This window comes from Patiria miniata, unplaced genomic scaffold (assembly GCF_015706575.1).
Source record: "Patiria miniata isolate m_02_andy unplaced genomic scaffold, ASM1570657v1 HiC_scaffold_7, whole genome shotgun sequence".
NCBI classification, from domain to species: Eukaryota; Metazoa; Echinodermata; class Asteroidea; order Valvatida; family Asterinidae; genus Patiria; species Patiria miniata.
In genome coordinates, this window is record NW_024037074.1 from 488,099 (window position 1) to 506,690 (window position 18,592).

The following is an 18,592-nucleotide window of genomic DNA, read 5'->3' on the forward strand; positions in this document are numbered from 1 at the left end:
ATGGACTGCTGAGTCTAAATCTGAAGGAGAAGGGTACAAATCCAGGGTGGAAATTTTAGATTTTAAAATTTTATGTCTTTTTGTGGTAAATTTAAACTTTATAGTTAATTTCGTAACCACTAAAAAGTGTGAAATTATGCTTAGTCCAATGGTATGGACTGCTGACTCTAATCTGAAGGTTGTGGGTTCAAATCCAGTTGGAAATTTTAGATTTTAGATTTCATTTATTTTTGGGGTAAATTGAAACTTCATAGTTAATATCGTAACATTTAAAAATTGTGAAATTACACTTAGTCCAATGGTATGGACTACTGACTCGGAATCTGAAGGTTGTGGGTTCAATTCCAGGGTGGGAATTTTAGATTTTAAAATTTTATTACTTTTGGGGTAAATTAAAACATTATAGTTAATTTCGTAACCTTTAAAAATTGTGAAATTACACTTAGTCCAATGGTATGGATACTACTGACTCTAAATCTGAAGGTTGTGGGTTCAAATCCAGGGTGGAAATTTTAGATTTTAAACTTTTATGTTTTTTAGGTAAATTTTAATTTTATAGTTAATTTCGTAACCACAAAAAAGGGTGTGAAATTATGCTTAGTCCAATGGTATGGACTACTGACTCTAAATCTGAAGGTTGTGGGTTCAAATCCAGGTTGGAATTTTAGATTTATTTATTTTGGGTAAATTGAAACTTCATAGTTAATATCGTAACACTTAAAATTGTGAAATTACACTTAGTCCAATGGTATGGACTACTGACTTGAAATCTGAAGGTTGTGGGTTCAATTCCAGGGTGGAAATTTTAGATTTTAAAACTTTATGTCTTTTTGGGGGTAAATTTAAACTTCATAGTTAATTTCGTAACCTCTAAAAATTGTGAAATGATGCTTAGTCCAATGGTATGGACTGCTGACTCTAAATCTGAAGGTTGTGGTTCAAATCCAGGTTGGAAATTTTAGATTTTAGATTTCATTTATTTTTGGGTAAATTGAAACTTCATAGTTAATATCGTAACATTTAAAAATTGTGAAATTACACTTAGTCCAATGGTATGGACTACTGACTCGGAATCTGAAGGTTGTGGGTTCAATTCCAGGGTGGGAATTTTAGATTTTAAAATTTTATTACTTTTTGGGGTAAATTAAAACATTTATAGTTAATTTCGTAACCTTTAAAAATTGTGAAATTACACTTAGTCCAATGGTATGGACTACTGACTCTAAATCTGAAGGTTGTCGGTTCAAATCCAGGGTGGAAATTTTAGATTTTAAAATTGTATGTCTTTTAGGGTAAATTTAAATTTTATAGTTAATTTCGTAACCACAAAAAAGTGTGAAATTATGCTTAGTCCAATGGTATGGACTGCCGACTCTAAATCTGAAGGTTGCGGGTTCAAATCCAGGTTGGAAATTTTAGATTTTAGATTTTATTTATTTTTGGGTAAATTGAAACTTCATAGTTAATTTCGTAACATTTAAAAAGTGTGAAATTAGGCTTAGTCCAATGGTATGGACTACTGACTCGAAATCTGAAGGTTGCGGGTTCAATTCCAGGGTGGGAATTTTAGATTTTAAAATTTTATTACGTTTTTGGGTAAATTAAATCATTATAGTTAATTTCGTAACCTTTAAAAATTGTGAAATTACACTTAGTCCAATGGTATGGACTACTGACTCGAAATCAAAAGGTTGTGGGTTCAAATCCAGGGTGGAAATATTAGATTTTAAAATTTTATGTCTTTTTGAGTAAATTTAAACTTCATAGTTAATTTCGTAACCACTAAAAAATGTGAAATTATGCTTTGTCCAATGGTATGGACTGCTGACTCTAAATCTGAAGGTTGCGGGTTCAATTCCAGAGTGGGAATTTTAGATTAAAAATTTTATTACTTTTTGGGGTAAATTAAAACATTATAGTTAATTTCGTAACCTTTAAAAGTGTGAAATTAGGCTTAGTCCAATGGTATGGACTACTGACTTGAAATCTGAAGGTTGCAGGTTCAATTCCAGGGGGGAAATTTTAGATTTTAAAATTGGATTTCTTTTTGGGTAAATTTAAACTTGATAGTTAATTTTGTAACCACTCAAAAGTGTGAAATTATGCTTAGTCCAATGGTATGGACTGCTGAGTCTAAATCTGAAGGAGAAGGGTACAAATCCAGGGTGGAAATTTTAGATTTTAAAATTTTATGTCTTTTTGGGTAAATTTAAACTTTATAGTTAATTTCGTAACCACTAAAAAGTGTGAAATTATGCTTAGTCAAATGGTATGGACTGCTGACTCTAAATCTGAAGGTTGTGGGTTCAAATCCAGGTTGGAAATTTTAGATTTTAGATTTCATTTATTTTTGGGTAAATTGAAACTTCATAGTTAATATCGTAACATTTAAAAATTGTGAAATTACACTTAGTCCAATGGTATGGACTACTGACTCGGAATCTGAAGGTTGTGGGTTCAATTCCAGGGTGGGAATTTTAGATTTTAAAATTTTATTACTTTTTGGGGTAAATTAAAACATTATAGTTAATTTCGTAACCTTTAAAAATTGTGAAATTACACTTAGTCCAATGGTGTGGACTACTGACTCGAAATCTGAAGGTTGTGGGTTCAAATCCAGGGTGGAAATTTTAGATTTTAAAATTTTATGTCTTTTTGGGTAAATTTAAACTTCATAGTTAATTTCGTAACCTTTAAAAATTGTGAAATTACACTTAGTTCAATGGTATGGACTACTGACTCTAAATCTGAAGGTTGTGGGTTCAAATCCAGGGTGGAAATTTTAGATTTTAAAATTTTATGTCTTTTTGGGTAAATTTAAATTTCATAGTTAATATCGTAACGACAAAAAAGTGTGAAATTATGCTTAGTCCAATGGTATGGACTGCGGACTCTAAATCTGAAGGTTGCGGGTTCAAATTCAGGTTGGAAATTTTAGATTTTATTTATTTTTGGGTAAATTGAAACTTCATAGTTAATTTCGTAACATTTAAAAATTGTGAACTTACACTTAGTCCAATGGTATGGACTACTGACTCAAAATCTGAAGGTTGTGGGTTCAATTCCAGGGTGGGAATTTTAGATTTTAAAATTTTATTACTTTTGGGGTAAATTAAAACATTATAGTTAATTTCGTAACCCTTAAAAATTGTGAAATTACACTTAGTCCAATGGTATGGACTACTGACTCTAAATCTGAAGGTTGTCGGTTCAAATCCATGGTGGAAATTTTAGATTTTAAAATTTCATGTCTTTTTGGGTGAATTGAAATTTAATAGTTAATTTCGTACCCACAAAAAGTGTGAAATTATGCTTAGTCCAATGGTATGGACTGCTGACTCTAAATCTGAAGGTTGCGGGTTCAAATCCAGGTTGGAAATTTTAGATTTTATTTATTTTTGGGTAAATTGAAACTTCATAGTTAATTTCGTAACCTTTAAAAATTGTGAAATTACACTTAGTCCAATGGTATGAACTACTGACTCGAAATCTGAAGGTTGCGGGTTCAATTCCAGGGTGGGAATTTTACATTTTAAAGTTTATTACTTTTTTGGGTAAATTAAAACATTATAGTTAATTTCGTAACCTTTAAAAATTGTGAAATTACACTTAGTCCAATGGTATGGACTACTGACTCGAAATCTGAAGGTTGTGGGTTCAAATCCAGGATGGGAATTTTAGATTTTAAAATTTTATTACTTTTTGGTGTAAATTAAAACATTATAGTTAATTTTGTAACCTTTAAAAAGTGTGAAATTAGGCTTAGTCCAATGGTATGGACTACTGACTCGAAATCTGAAGGTTGTGGGTTCAATTCCAGGGTGGGAATTTTAGATTTTAAAATTTTATTACTTTTTTGGGTAAATTAAATCATTATAGTTAATATCGTCACTTTTAAAAATTGTGAAATTACACTTGGTATGGACTGCTGACTCTAAATCTGAAGGTTGCGGGTTCAAATCCAGGTTGGAAATTTTTGATTTAATTTATTTTTGGGTAAATTGAAACTTCATAGTTAATTTCGTAACATTTAAAAATTGTGAAATTACACTTAGTCCAATGGTATGGACTACTGACTCGAAATCTGAAGGTTGCGGGTTCAATTCTAGGGTGGGAATTTTAGATTTTAAAATTTAGTTCTTTTTGGGTAAATTTAAACTTGATAGTTAATTTTGTAACCACTAAAAAGTGTGAAATTATGCTTAGTCCAATGGTACGGAAGGCTGACTTGAAATCTGAAGGTTGTGGGTTCAAATCCAGGGTGGAGTTTTGGTTTTTGAAATTTTATGTCTTTTGGGGTAAATTTAACTTCATAGTTAATTTCGTAACCACTAAAAAGTGTGAAATTATGCTTAGTCCAATGGTATGGACTGCTGACTTGAAATCTGAAGGTTGAGGGTTCAATTCCAGGGTGGGAATTTTAGATTTTAAAATTGTATTAATTTTTTGGGGAAAATTAAATCATTATAGTTAATATCGTAACCTTTAAAAATTGTGAAATTACACTTGGTATGGACTACTGACTCTAAATCTGAAGGTTGTGGGTTCAAATCCAGGGTGGAAATTTTAGATTTTAAAATTTTATGTCTTTTTGGGTAAATTTAAACTTCATAGATAATTTCGTAACCTTTAAAAATTGTGAAATTACACTCAGTCCAATTGTATGGACTACTGACTCTAAATCTGAAGGTTGTCGGTTCAAATCCAGGGTGGAAATTTTAGATTTTAAAATTTTATGTCTTTTTGGGTAAATTTAAATTTAATAGTTAATTTCGTACTCACAAAAAAGTGTGAAATTATGCTTAGTCCAATGGTATGGACTGCTGACTCTAAATCTGAAGGTTGCGGGTTCAAATCCAGGTTGGAAATTTTAGATTTTATTTATTTTTGGGTAAATTGAAACTTCATAGTTAATTTCGTAACATTTAAAAATTGTGAAATTACACTTAGTCCAATGGTATGGACTACTGACTCTAAATCTGAAGGTTGTGGGTTCAAATCCAGGTTGGAAATTTTAGATTTTAGATTTTATTTATTTTTGGGTAAATTGAAACTTCATAGTTAATATCGTAACCTTTAAAATTGTGAAATTACACTTAGTCCAATGGTACGGACTACTGACTCTAAATCTGAAGGTTGTGGGTGCAAATCCAGGGTGGAAATTTTAGATTTTAAAATTTTATGTCTTTTTGGGTAAATTTAAATTTTATAGTTAATTGCGTAACGACAAAAAATTGTGAAATTATGCTTAGTCCAATGGTATGGACTGCTGACTCTAAATCTGAAGGTTGCGGGTTCAAATTCAGGTTGGAAATTTTAGATTTTATTTATTTTTGGGTAAATTGAAACTTCATAGTTAATTTTGTAACATTTAAAAATTGTGAACTTACACTTAGTCCAATGGTATGGACTACTGACTCGCAATCTGAAGGTTGTGGGTTCAATTCCAGGGTGGGAATTTTAGATTTTAAAATTTTATTACTTTTTGGGGTAAATTAAAACATTATAGTTAATTTTGTAACCCTTAAAAATTGTGAAATTACACTTAGTCCAATGGTATGGACTACTGACTCTAAATCTGAAGGTTGTGGGTTCAAATCCAGGGTGGAAATTTTAGATTTTAAAATTTTATGTCTTTTTGGGTAAATTTAAATTTAATAGTTAATTTCGTACCCACAAAAAGTGTGAAATTATGCTTAGTCCAATGGTATGGACTGCTGACTCTAAATCTGAAGGTTGCGGGTTCAAATCCAGGTTGGAAGTTTTAGATTTTATTTATTTTTGGGTAAATTGAAACTTCATAGTTAATTTCGTAACATTTAAAAATTGTGAAATTACACTTAGTCCAATGGTATGGACTACTGACTCGAAATCTGAAGGTTGTGGGTTCAATTCCAGGGTGGGAATTTTACATTTTAAATTGTATTACTTTTTTGGGTAAATTAAAACATTATAGTTAATTCGTAACCTTTAAAAATTGTGAAATTACACTTAGTCCAATGGTATGGACTACTGACTCGAAATCTGAAGGTTGTGGGTTCAAATCCAGGATGGGAATTTTAGATTTTAAAATTTAGTTCTTTTTGGGTAAATTTAAACTTGATAGTTAATTTTGTAACCACTAAAAAGTGTGAAATATGCTTAGTCCAATGGTACGGACGGCTGACTTGAAATCTGAAGGTTGTGGGTTCAAATCCAGGGGTGGAGTTTTGGTTTTTGAAATTTTATGTCTTTTGGGGTAAATTTAACTTCATAGTTAATTTCGTAACCACTAAAAAGTGTGAAATTATGCTTAGTCCAATGGTATGGACTGCTGACTTGAAATCTGAAGGTTGTGGGTTCAAATCCAGGGTGGGAATTTTAGATTTTTAAATTTCATTACTTTTTTGGGTAAATTAAAACATTATAGTTAATTTCGTAACCTTTAAAAAGTGTGAAATTAGGCTTAGTCCAATGGTATGGACTACTGACTCGAAATCTGAAGGTTGCGGGTTCAATTCCAGGGGGGGAATTTTAGATTTTAAAATTTAGTTCTTTTTGGGTAAATTTAAACTTGATAGTTAATTTTGTAACCACTAAAAAGTGTGAAATTATGCTTAGTCCAATGGTACGGATGGCTGACTTGAAATCTGAAGGTTGTGGGTTCAAATCCAGGGGTGGAGTTTTGGTTTTTGAAATTTTATGTCTTTTGGGGTAAATTTAACTTCATAGTTAATTTCGTAACCACTAAAAAGTGTGAAATTATGCTTAGTGCAGTGGTTCAGACTGCTGACTCTAAATCTAAAGGTTGCAGGTTCATTTCCACGCTGGGAATTTTAGATTTTAAAATTTAGTTCTTTTTGGGTAAATTTAAACTTGATAGTTAATTTTGTAACCACTAAAAAGTGTGAAATTATGCTTAGTCCAATGGTACGGACGGCTGACTTGAAATCTGAAGGTTGTGGGTTCAAATCCAGGGTGGGAATTTTAGATTTAAAGTTTTATTTCTTTTGGGTAAATTGAAACTTGATAGTTAATTCCGTAACCACTAAAAAGCATGAAATTATGCTTAGTGCAGTGGTTCAGACTGCTGACTCTAAATCTAAAGGTTGCAGGTTCATTCCCACGCTGGGAATTTTAGATTTCAAAATTTTACTACTTTTTAGGTCAATTGAAACTTTACAGTTAATTTTGTAACCACAAAATAGTGTGAAGTTGTGCTTAATCAAGTAATACGGACTGATGACCCTAAATCTGAACTTCTGAAGGTTGCTGGTTCAAGTCCCACAGTTGGAGTTTTAGATTTTAAAATTTTATTAATTTTGAGGTCAATTGAAATTTATATTTTTTTCAAGTTTGAAACCAGTCCACACTTCTAGTCTAGCAAAAGCCAAAAAGTTAAAAAGCAAATACTTTTAGCTTGAAGCAAATAGTGAAAGCATTTGCTCTCATTTTTATTCATGCAAATAAAAGTTATGCTTAAAAATATGTAGTAAAACAAAAAGCAAATGCTAGTTTTTATACATACGACCAAATGTTTCAATGTTTATCATAATTGCATCGTTTATGTTTCAGTAACAGATTTGAGGACCTACATGGATCTGTTTGGGCCTACAACGACGCCCATTCACTGAGCGGATTCGGGATTGCCCATCGAAAAGATAGGAGAGACCAAGGCCAGTTGCTTTGGTAAAATTTTTCATTCAGGTAAGACAAACTTCCATGAAGACTCAACTCATTAGTTCAAGTCCCCCCCCCCCCCCCAACTAAGCCCTCGGACAACACTGAGTGTACACTGTTTACAAAATATGTCCGGTTTTATTTAGTTAAGTGGCTTTCAGGCTGTTAGTTCTCCCACATTTTAATGGTGGTCCCTCATTTGACATGTTGTCATCAAACGTTCTTTTGTCAAAGCCATCGGGGCAGAATAATTTTGGCATGCTGTTGGAAAGAACCAATTTTCAACTTTTGTTCTTGTGAAAATCCTGTTGCGTGACATCACAGCCTGTGTTGTGATGTGAATGAGTTCTACCTGATTGATAAACGTGACCCGACTCAGAGGTGGTATGTCTTGGTGACAGTCCCTCGCTTGTCAGTTGGTACAGAATGTCATTTGGTGACAAGTGAACGTCCTTATCCAAAGTCAAGGAGTCATGTCCCACAGTATCTCCGGGGTTATCCACGATGTTGCCGACGGCTCCGAATCCTCCTCAGACGTTATCGTCATGACGACTGTCTGCTCCATGTTCCCAAGGGTGCCCTCCGAGGACGACATCATGGCCATGTGTGAGATGTCCTGTGATTGGTCAGCCAGGTCTGGTACCAAGACTGTAGATTCAGCTGCAGATTCCTTGGGGGCTGATTTGGATAATGCGCAGGCCTGAGTGTACAGTCGTAGCTGTGCTAGATGGTGGTGCAGCAGCTGGGTGTGCTCCTCAGACATGTGTTGCAGTAACTCTTGCAAAATGGACTGGTTCTCGCTGTCGTTGGTTAGATGTTTCAAACTGGACGTGTGAATCATGGACAGCTGCTGCTTGAGTGACATGTTTGTGTTGGACAAATACTCAACCTGGAGGGCAAGACGGATGGGCAGAGAAATTATTTGTTTACAGATGGAATTTTAATAGACCAATCCATTAGGCTCTGCCCCATGATGTGTAACCAATCACAACCATGACAGCGCACACCAAAGTCTGACATTTATGCACTTCATGATGTGTGCAGTTGGAGCATGAATGCTTAAGAAGGCACATGTGTTGTTACCCAGTTATTTAGTGCAACTAGAGTATGAGTGAAACCACGAATCCTCTACACAAGGATAAACGACACATCTGAGCTTGTGTACAAAATGTGTGCAACGGTTTGTCTGCATTTATCATAAGCAGCGTCAGCGCATAAAACAACGTAGAACGTGTAGAAAATGTAGAGCAATGACAACAACAGTGCACACTATGATCGCCCACAGCCATGACAGCTGGCATCCTGACAGAAATCTGACCACTGAAAGAACGCAGTAGCATTAGTGTGCCTGCATTAGTTTTGATCAAGGTATGTCCCCCCTCCCACTTTTGAGAAGCGATTGACGCCCTTGGTACCTGTTGCATGCAGGGAACAAGATCCAAACTCATTCTTAGACCAAGATCAGATGGAATGCCCACTCACCTTTGTACGAAGCCTTTCTATAGTACCTTTCATTCTGTGCTCTGTCTGGGCCCACGCGGTCCGCTCCTCCTCAAGAGTCTTCTCCAGACTTTCCTTCTCCTGCAGCAGCAGCGACAAGTTGTGCTCTGTGTAGCAAGTCTCGTCCTCCAAATCCTCTTTGCTTCCTTCATCTGGTATTTCAATAAGGACAACTGTTTACGAGAGGGAAAGGTTGAGTAATTATCCTGAATAATGATTCCTGTAATAATGAAAGTCGGTCATCAAAAGGTCACTCCAGGTGTGGGCTACACAAAGAGGGGAAATGATGGGAGGAGTTTATGGAGTAGAAAGGTCGACATATATGTTGCGCTTGAATGGGACAGATGATTTGTAGCGGTAAAAACAGGATACAGGCAAGAAAGTCCAAAGTGATGCAGTGTGTCAAGAACATGTAATTCCTTGTAACTGGGTGCAAGCAATCACTCACTTTTTCAAACCGTATTCCTAACATTAGGTGGGCAAGGTGAAGGACAAATGCCAATATTTAATTAATTGTTGAAGTCAGCTCTCAAAATGTACTGCCACCCTGACTTATTAGATTTTTTTTGTTGCTTAGAACCTTCCTGAATCCTCCAAAATTCAATCAACTTAAATAACGCCAATGGCACACCCTTTGCACCTTGTAATTTCAATTTGTAAAATCCACTGTCAATATTGGCCCTCATCCACCCCAACCCCCTAAAAAAATGCTGAACTTTTGGTTGTTGTTTTATTTATTTTATTGACCAAACAAGTGCAGGAGTGAAGACAACTGTATCAAACATGCTGTTGTCTACCCATTCCCTTCTTCCATATGGATTCACGATATATCAATTGAAAACAAAGTGGGGGGGGGGGGTGGGGGGGGGGGAAGAGTTCTTCCTTGCATCAAATGCCTCCCCCTTGGCTTTTTGGTCAGCTTCTTCTAATTATCCTTCACTGCTGGTGGCATTATCCACCTTAACCTCTGCGTAGATGCTGAAGGATTCTTGGAGGGTCAGGGTTAATATTCTTACCATCTTACCTTCCCCATTGGCAGTGCTCTGACTCGGATCATTGATGCAGGCATACTGGTACTCGATCTGCGGCTGCTGCCCATCAGTCTGCTCATAGCCCCGGGGATGATGTGTCTGTCTCCGATGGCTGCTGTGACTGGGGGACTATGAGGTGTGTTACCAGGCTGGTACTGTTGGGTGCTGGGTCAGTGTATGTGGTGAAGATCTGGTTGACATCCTGGGTAAAAATGGTGGAGTGCAGTCGTTAAGGTTGATAAAATGAGACTTAAACCTGTAAGGTAGCAAAAGATTCAATTTACGACACAAACATACAGTGATAAAATTAGGTTCACAATTAATTATTTTAAAAGGCACGAAGTGTTGGCATTTGACATAATCCACCCAAATCCTTGTAGAACTACCACACCTGCTCACAAGGTACATAAATTTCAACTGATTAAATTTATTCCATGGTTTTTTTTTCATGCAGATTGTACAAGGGGACCATTACATTACAGCAACGGCATACTCAGTTGTCTTGAAGCAGCACTGAAACTGTGAAGGTTAAAAATAAGTGCGCTTTCAAACACTTAAACCAAAAAGGTGTGTCTAATCATTCTCAAAAGAATGGATACTTGAGTCAAAACTTTTCGGTAAAAAAACCCCCAGATTTTGTTCAACAAGTTCACTTCATGCTTTTTTGAAACACCCCTCTACAGGGAGTTTATCGAACACTGATATCTGCTAAGAATAACCAGCCCAGGTATCTGTCAATTTCATAAAACTCCCACAAATGCCACTACCTTGTCCTGCTGTCCACTACCTTCAACTTATCTTTATAATTAACCCTAACCCTGCCACATGCAGCACAGTGCGCATCAGTTGGAAAAGTCTGGTGCACTTGGTCTTGTTCCCAAACTCACCCCCAAAGTTGATGCCTTTATCCACGTACTTGACCCTGTACGTAGTGCGCCTTGAGGAGAATCTCCTCAGTGAAGAGACTGTCCTGGGAGCAGAATGGACAGTGCAGATGCGGAGCCTTCATCCAGGAGTGGCTACACTCCCTGTCTGTGCATTGTATGGGCGTCCAGTCTGCCTCAGCGCCTTTCATCCGCACTGATGGATGCGCCTACAGTTGCGAAAAAAACAATTGAGAAAAACTGTCAAGTTAACATGTATGATGTCAAAAAAATGTTATAAAATGGCTACGCCAATGAAATCAGTAGAAATCTCATTTTCTACTCAAATCCAAATCTTCACAGCAGTTTTCAAAGTGGCAGTTCATAAAAACCAGGCATAAAACATTTAACAAAGAAACCACTCGCAGATGGGATCTCTTTTGAGGCGGTGGAAGGTTTTAGAAGGCTTTCCCAGCAGGCATTTTTGGTCGGTTTAACGTCTATCTGACGTCAGATTCCGACCAACTCCGACGTTGTTTTTTGGTTGCCGTCGTGGTTGTAAGTGTAAGTTTTTTAGACGTTGAAAACCTGACCAAATTCTAACGTCGGTATGTGGTTAAAATTATGACGTCAGTCTGACCATGATTAACTGCTAATCCTGACCGAAATCTAACGTCTGTATATAGTCAAATTATGACGTCAGTCTGACCATGATTAACTGGTTACATGGACGTCGACGGGACGTCAGATTGTTGGTTGAATTTAGGTTAGAATATGGTTGAAAGTGTCAGTTATTTGGACGTCGAAAACCTGACCGAAAGCTAACGTCCGAATATAGTCAAATTATGACGTCAGTCTGACCGTGATTTGACTGGTTATATGGACGTCGACAGGACGTCGCGGTTGAAGTTATTTAGACGTCGAAAAATGACCACATTATAACGTCTGAGTGAGGTCAAAATTGACGTCTATCTGACCGTCGTAATAACGTCCTTTAAACGTTCGGATTTCATGGTTGAAGTTAGGTCAGTACATGGTTGCAAATGTAATTTTTGTAGACGTTGAACACTGTTATTTCGGTTGTGTAAAAATCAAACGGTTATGTACTATATGAACCTAGCAACCTGTTGTGTAAACTGTTGTTTACACAACAGTGTAAGAATATAACACAACTTGTTCAGTTTTTTTACACAACTGGTTGGCTAGGTTCACATAGTACACAACCGAAATAACAGTGTTAAGTTTTCTAAATTTAGTTAATAGTAAAAATAGTGGCGTCAGTCTGACAGGTTTAAACAATGGCAAATAGACGCTTCAAATGTTCAATGTTGATGGGCCGATCAATTTTGACATCAGATTTCATTACCACAGTTCAACTTAATTTGGACATGAAATAAAAAAAAATAGACGTCGGTTTGAGCCTTTGAATCAAACACTGAATCACAACCAACACAGACATGATCTCTAATCTCTTTTGTGAATATTTGTGCAGGTATAGAAGACATCAGGCGGTCGATGTTGATCCTGATGATGCATGGTGCCACGTAAAGTAGGGCTTAGGTAGTGTATTCGTCTCCCTCAACTGACCAAAGCAGAGAGCTGGAAAAGGGAAAAAATGAAAAACATTGTCAATTTTCTTGAATGCCAACACATTTTTAAAATAATGATGACTCGTAAATAATTAAAACAAAAGTTTAATTTTCAGAAATCCGAAATAAGTATTAAAAATAGTTCTCATGAAGAAGACAAGTCGAAGCATAGGCCTATTTTAAGTCTAATGGGCAATTTCATGCGATTCTAAGAAACGAATATTACTGAAATTAATTAATGAAAAATTTAAAATTGCAAGCACCGTTACTTTCTTAATAATTATAAAAAATAATTAACATTTATTTAGCATTGCGTACGCCGTGTTATTAACAAAACATGACATAGAGTACACAACAAAAGAAAAGTGGCATAATGTATCGTCATAAGTGATTCCCAAACTCTGAACACTTTTAAAACTAGATTGAAAACGTATCTGTATCAAAATATCTGTAAAAAATAAAAGAGACATTCCGATCGTTTGAGTTAGGCCGGATGCGGAATATGTTGCGGTGCAGTTAAATTCACAATAAATTGAATATTCTAAATCTTCAATCAACCCAGTACGTGTGGGAAACTTGTCTCATGTTGAGATATACTTTAAAATGACCTCATTTTTCCTAGGGCTAAATAAAGATTGGACATGATGATGGAAAGCGGGCAGAACATGCATGACTGCTGATTAGTTAGGATTTTCTACTTCTTCAATGTTTAAATAAAGGGCACCGTTAGTGTAACTTTGTTTTTAAAATATGAAATGACAATAGCATCCAACATGTCTAGTCTAACATTAACAACTTTCTACAGTGAAGTTAAGGTACTTTCCATGGAATTTTAATGTTACAACTGACATGACTGATAGGGAACATAATAAAGATATAATAGAGATACAATTTCCAACTATTGACCTTCAAAGAAATTGCAAATCTCTAACTCGGAAACATTCACGTTTGAAACTTACCATTTTCAGACATTGCAAAATCAGATCATCTTGATTGCGGTTCAATCGAAATCTTGACTTGTGCTTGTCCTATACATCTTGGTGTCGTATCTTGACTTGAAGTTAGGATCGGGGTTGGGAACATCTCCAATGTTAACAGTACTCCATTGCAGAACCAAATCTTGACTTGAAATCTTGTTGAAAGGTGCACAAAACTTGTTCATTTTGGGCCAATATGTCTCTTCCCAAAGCTGCTTCAGTTGTGACTGTTGTTTTAACGGATATTCAAACTGGCCAGAGTCGTACAGTAGTGGAGTTCGTTGGAATGCAAGAGGTCACACACAGGGCATACATATGCTTACGTGTAATACGCTTGGGCTATACGGTTTTCGCGCGCGCGGCACTTGGCTCTGGGCCAAGACAATTATAATTGGCGCGCGCCGCAGCTAAGTGAAAAAGTCGTCAAAACGGGCGATATATTTTGGTTGAAACAATGATGAAACTGCAGACCGGACATCAATTTTATAACCATCAGCTAGCTGACCACAATTCAACGTCTTTTTTAGTCGTTCAAATTAATAAGGCGTCCGATAATTTCGTTTGGGAATTACGACGTTGCACATGCATTCTTTAATGACTTTTTAATTTTATTAAGTGAAAAACGGACGTTATATTTTGGTCGAAACCATGACACACTATCGACGTAATGTAAATAACCAACAGCCGACCACAATTCAACGTCATTTTTGAGTTGCTGAAAAGACCGTCAGAAAACGGACGTTATATTTTGGGTTAAACCATGACATAACGATATTGTAACCATCCACTGACCAGAAATCAACGTCGTTAATTGATTCGTTGAAATGACGTTAGAAAACAGACGTAATATCATGGTTGAAAACATGACTTAATAACGACGTCAAATATTATAACTAGCAGCCGACCACTATTCAACGTCGCTTTTTAAGATGTTGAAATGACGTCAGATAATGGACGTTGTGTTTTGGTTTAAAGCATGACATAAGTACGACGTCAGTTATTATATCCAACAGCCAACCACAAAACAACGTCGATTTTGAGTCATTTGAACGACGTTAGAAAACGAACGTAATATCATGGTTGAAAACATGACTTAAAAATGACGTCAAATATTATAACCAGCGTCTGACCATAATCCAACGTCATTTTTGAGTCGCTGAAAAGACGTCAGAGAACTGACGTTATAGTTTGGGTTAAACCGTGACTTAATAATGACGTTCAAATATTTTAACCATCAAACGACCGGAAGTCAACGTCATTATTTGATTCGTTGACACGACGTTAGAAAACGGACGTAAAATAATGGTTAAAAACATGACCAAATAACGACGTCATATATTATAACCGACAGCCGACCATAATTCAACGTCACTTTTTGAGTCGTTGAAAAAACGTCAAAAACGGACGTTGCATTTTAGTCAAAAGCATGACATAAGTACGACGTCGGATATTATAACCGACGGCCAACCACAATTCAACGTCGTTTTTTGAGTTGTTGAAACGACGTTAGAAAGCAAACGTCATATCTTGGTTGAAAACATGACATAATTGCGACGTCGCGAAGGCAAACGCAAAAATAACAATAATACAACGTTGTTTTTCAGTCCGTTGTATAGACGTTGACAAAACAACGTCATACCATGGTTGAAATTACGTTTGGTAATATTCCCGACCAAATTCCAACTATATTTCGACGTTGTTGTTACGTAAAATTCTGACGTTAAATTGTCGACACTAAGGCAACGTCTGGCGGACGTTATAATGACAACGTCGTCTTTTGGTCGACTAAAACAACGTTGATTTTCGGTTATGTATGGTTGATCCGACGTTGCGACCATAAAACAACCATTATACAACGTCAGTCTGACGGTCGGTGCCTGCTGGGTTCTTGGAGAGCCAACAGTCACCTCGGAAAGAATGTTGCAACCTGACGCTACTTCTGCAGTTGTGTACAAAGTCTATGGAGAGTCAAGAATTTTTTTAAGTATTTCCTAACAAAATTGGAAATGTTTCTCAGTCCAAGATTCATGTCTTATCAATATATCATCATTTTTGCAATTACTGACCTTCATTGAGATGATATACGAAAGAAAAAGCAGCATTAGGTGGCAACATTTAGTCACCTCTGATGCTGAACCAACAAGAGGTAGTGATGTAGAAAAACATTGGCCATTTTTTGCGCACTTAGTACTTGGACCAATTTTTTTCTTGCATAAACTAAATCCTACACAATTGTGGACTTTAACATTGAAAGAATGACTAATATTAACTACATAGAAAAATAATTTGAACAATATCGAACGTCAAGGAAGCACCAAGAACGTCATCGTCTGCAGATGAGTCAAATTGGCTGCCACGAAAGTCTCCATTGTGTCCTACTTCCTAAACCAATGTGGATTTGTCATCCGACATTGTTATTAAATGCGCGTTTGTTTATATATGAAATAAATGAATTTCTTTCCATTTTGGTAAAAACAACTGCATGCATAATATTTAAAATCATATCATAATTGAAAATAGGAGGTAAATAAAATAAATCCACAAATATTATAATATACTTTTGTCGAAAGTCTAAGAAGCTTAGTTAAATCCTATGCATGGAAAGAGTTCCGAGAATGTTTTGCTGAAAATCATCCGTGTGCCAATTACATAACATTTTACAAATGTATACAGATTCTCCCAAAATAGAAACATTTGCAATATAACTTTAGTATGCCGTTGCTATATTTTTAAAGTTTAGTTGGACTCCCTATTATCGCAGCATCCCTATTATTGCGGAATGGGAAATTTCTCTTTTGTGTTGCCTAAACTCCTTCAAGTGGCGATTTTTATCCAGTTCACCAGGCATTAAGGACTTTCTGCCGAGTTGTATAAAAAGGATGATTAAAAAATGTTGTGTCTTTCTAGTTTTGTTTTGACTACTTTAGGTATCTTAATTATTTGTGAGTTGTTGCTTCACCACTGTAGCGAACCAGGTTGGCAGTGAAATGCAGTAATAATAGGTGAGCTACAGTGACGCTGTGTTTAATCAATTTAAATTTTTCGGCAGTCTTTTTTTATTATTCTTTACTTCGTGTGAAACAAATATCAACCTCATTTATATTTCATAGGTAAAAATACTGTCCAAAGTATCTCAAACAGTTTTTAGACAAAAGTCTGTTAATAATTATTTCTATTGGCAAAGTTATAGCCACAAAAAACATTTCATTTAGTGTTTACTTACATATGCACCCGTCACTGGAAACATTTAAGCATATAGTTCCCTCCAGCATTCGAAGTAGAATTCAATATTTTGTGTCGCTCCTGTACGGTGGGGTTCAACACTGCTATATTATTACTTTTTTATTAGTATAGATATAGGCCTAGTTTGATGCTCCCGGGGATTTGTAAAATGTCCAACATAATATTTGCACATAGCCCCTCTCTAGCTCTATTGACGCTCCTTCGACTTTCATTACCTTGGTGAAGAGCCACTCAAACTGGTCAAGGGGAAAAACTGGAAAACTAGTGTTCAGCGTAAACAGCTTATTTATTTCCCTTAAAGCCATTTCTCCCTGTGGAAACTTACTTGAGTTGCGTAAACAGCGCCGGCCTAGCCCTCCAGAAAAAAAGAAAACATGGGTTTAAAGAGTTTTTAAAAATTCGATTCATTCCCAGCTGGGGCTTCGTCTACTATAAAAATTTAAGAAGATTATGAAATTTCCACACAGCTACCCAGAAAGCGTGAGTTGTCAAATAATAATAGACAAATAAATGTTGTTGAGCTTCCGTTATGGAAGACGTATGCGTCTCGTTAAAAAAAAAGGATACCAGTTCAATATATGAAGCTGAAGCAGTAGGGACCTGCGATGGAGGCCGATGTTTCGAAAGAGCTTGCATGCCAATCGAACGACACATGAGGGCAGCATTCAACAACATAAACACGCGACTGTAAATCTGGCGCTATCTTCCGAGTGGCCGAAACCTGTTGCCTGTGTCACTTTCTTGGTCAGTATCAGTAGATAATTTTATCTAACCATTTAATAAATGATAACATTAATTTAGTTGTTTATATTAGCTATTGGTGAAATCTGCATTATTTTATTTAGTGAAACTGAAACGTACTGCAAAAAGTGGCCATATCGGACATGATACTTTGAGTTTGATAGACGTACAGTACTGCGTTTATTATTTGTATTCAATAGCGTGGTATCTCATTCGTGAAAAGTTTGAGATGCTTAATTAACAATAACAATTAACATTAAAGGAAAGATTCCCATATCTGGCCATCACTTGCCACCCTGTGCACAAACCCTTTGAGACTGGTCTGAAAATTTTTAAGTGTTTTCTCAGTTGAGTTAGCTGGAGTTACCCAGCACCTAGTCCGAGTAACTTGGACCCAACTTATCGCCTTTTTTAACATTTGGACATGGTCTGGCGATAGTAAGGTCCAAGCTAATACCGAGACCTAGACAACACAGTCCCAAAAACCAACATTTTCTAACAAAAAACATCAGAAATTTTCCGTTCAATTCTGAAGACCCCCTCTGCCTAGGTTGTCGTCGTTGTGCTCACGTTCAAAACTGCATGATAATGGCGTCTGACCTCGACCTCATGCAAATGTCGTGACGACACGGCAGATTCCCCTGCGCCGCGCCGACGACTGTTTCGACGACTGAGTGCTGTGTAAGTTCGTGGTACGCCTAGGAGTCGTGCTGGCTAGCCAGGCGCATGGCTGGCGCTCTACATCAGGAAACAGTCGTCGGCGCGGCGCAGGGGAATCTGCCGTGCATGCAGTGCATTATGCGCAAGCACGCCGCCCTGACATTTGCATGAGGTCGAGGTCAGATGCCATTATCATGCAGTTTTGAACGTGAGCACAACAACGACAACCTAGGCAGAGGGGGTCTTCAGAATTGAACGGAAAATTTCACTTTTTTCTGGATCGTAAGTAAACTTAAGTACAACCATCTTAATCATCTATGTCTACTTGT

The 18,592-nt window shown here is 36.4% G+C and overlaps 1 protein-coding gene across 9 annotated transcripts; it reads right to left on the minus strand.

The window, feature by feature from the left end:
• Positions 1–7,910: 7,910 nt before the first annotated feature.
• LOC119745897 lies at positions 7,911–17,348 on the minus strand. Of its 9 annotated transcripts, none has more exons than XM_038222562.1 (6): positions 17,078–17,257; positions 16,843–16,922; positions 11,078–11,283; positions 10,184–10,392; positions 9,142–9,332; positions 7,911–8,548 (listed from the first exon to the last, which is right to left on the minus strand). In XM_038222562.1, the coding sequence occupies exons 5-6, from the start codon at positions 9,172–9,174 to the stop codon at positions 8,123–8,125; spliced, it is 459 nt and encodes a 152-aa protein (XP_038078490.1). In that variant the 5' UTR covers positions 9,175–9,332; positions 10,184–10,392; positions 11,078–11,283; positions 16,843–16,922; positions 17,078–17,257; the 3' UTR covers positions 7,911–8,122. The 9 variants fall into 9 exon arrangements, 8 of the variants coding, with proteins under 8 accessions (XP_038078490.1, XP_038078493.1, XP_038078494.1 ...); XM_038222565.1 differs by having other exon boundaries at positions 17,188–17,252; XM_038222566.1 differs by lacking the exon at positions 16,843–16,922 and having other exon boundaries at positions 17,188–17,348.
• Between the last annotated feature and the right edge of the window lie 1,244 nt (positions 17,349–18,592).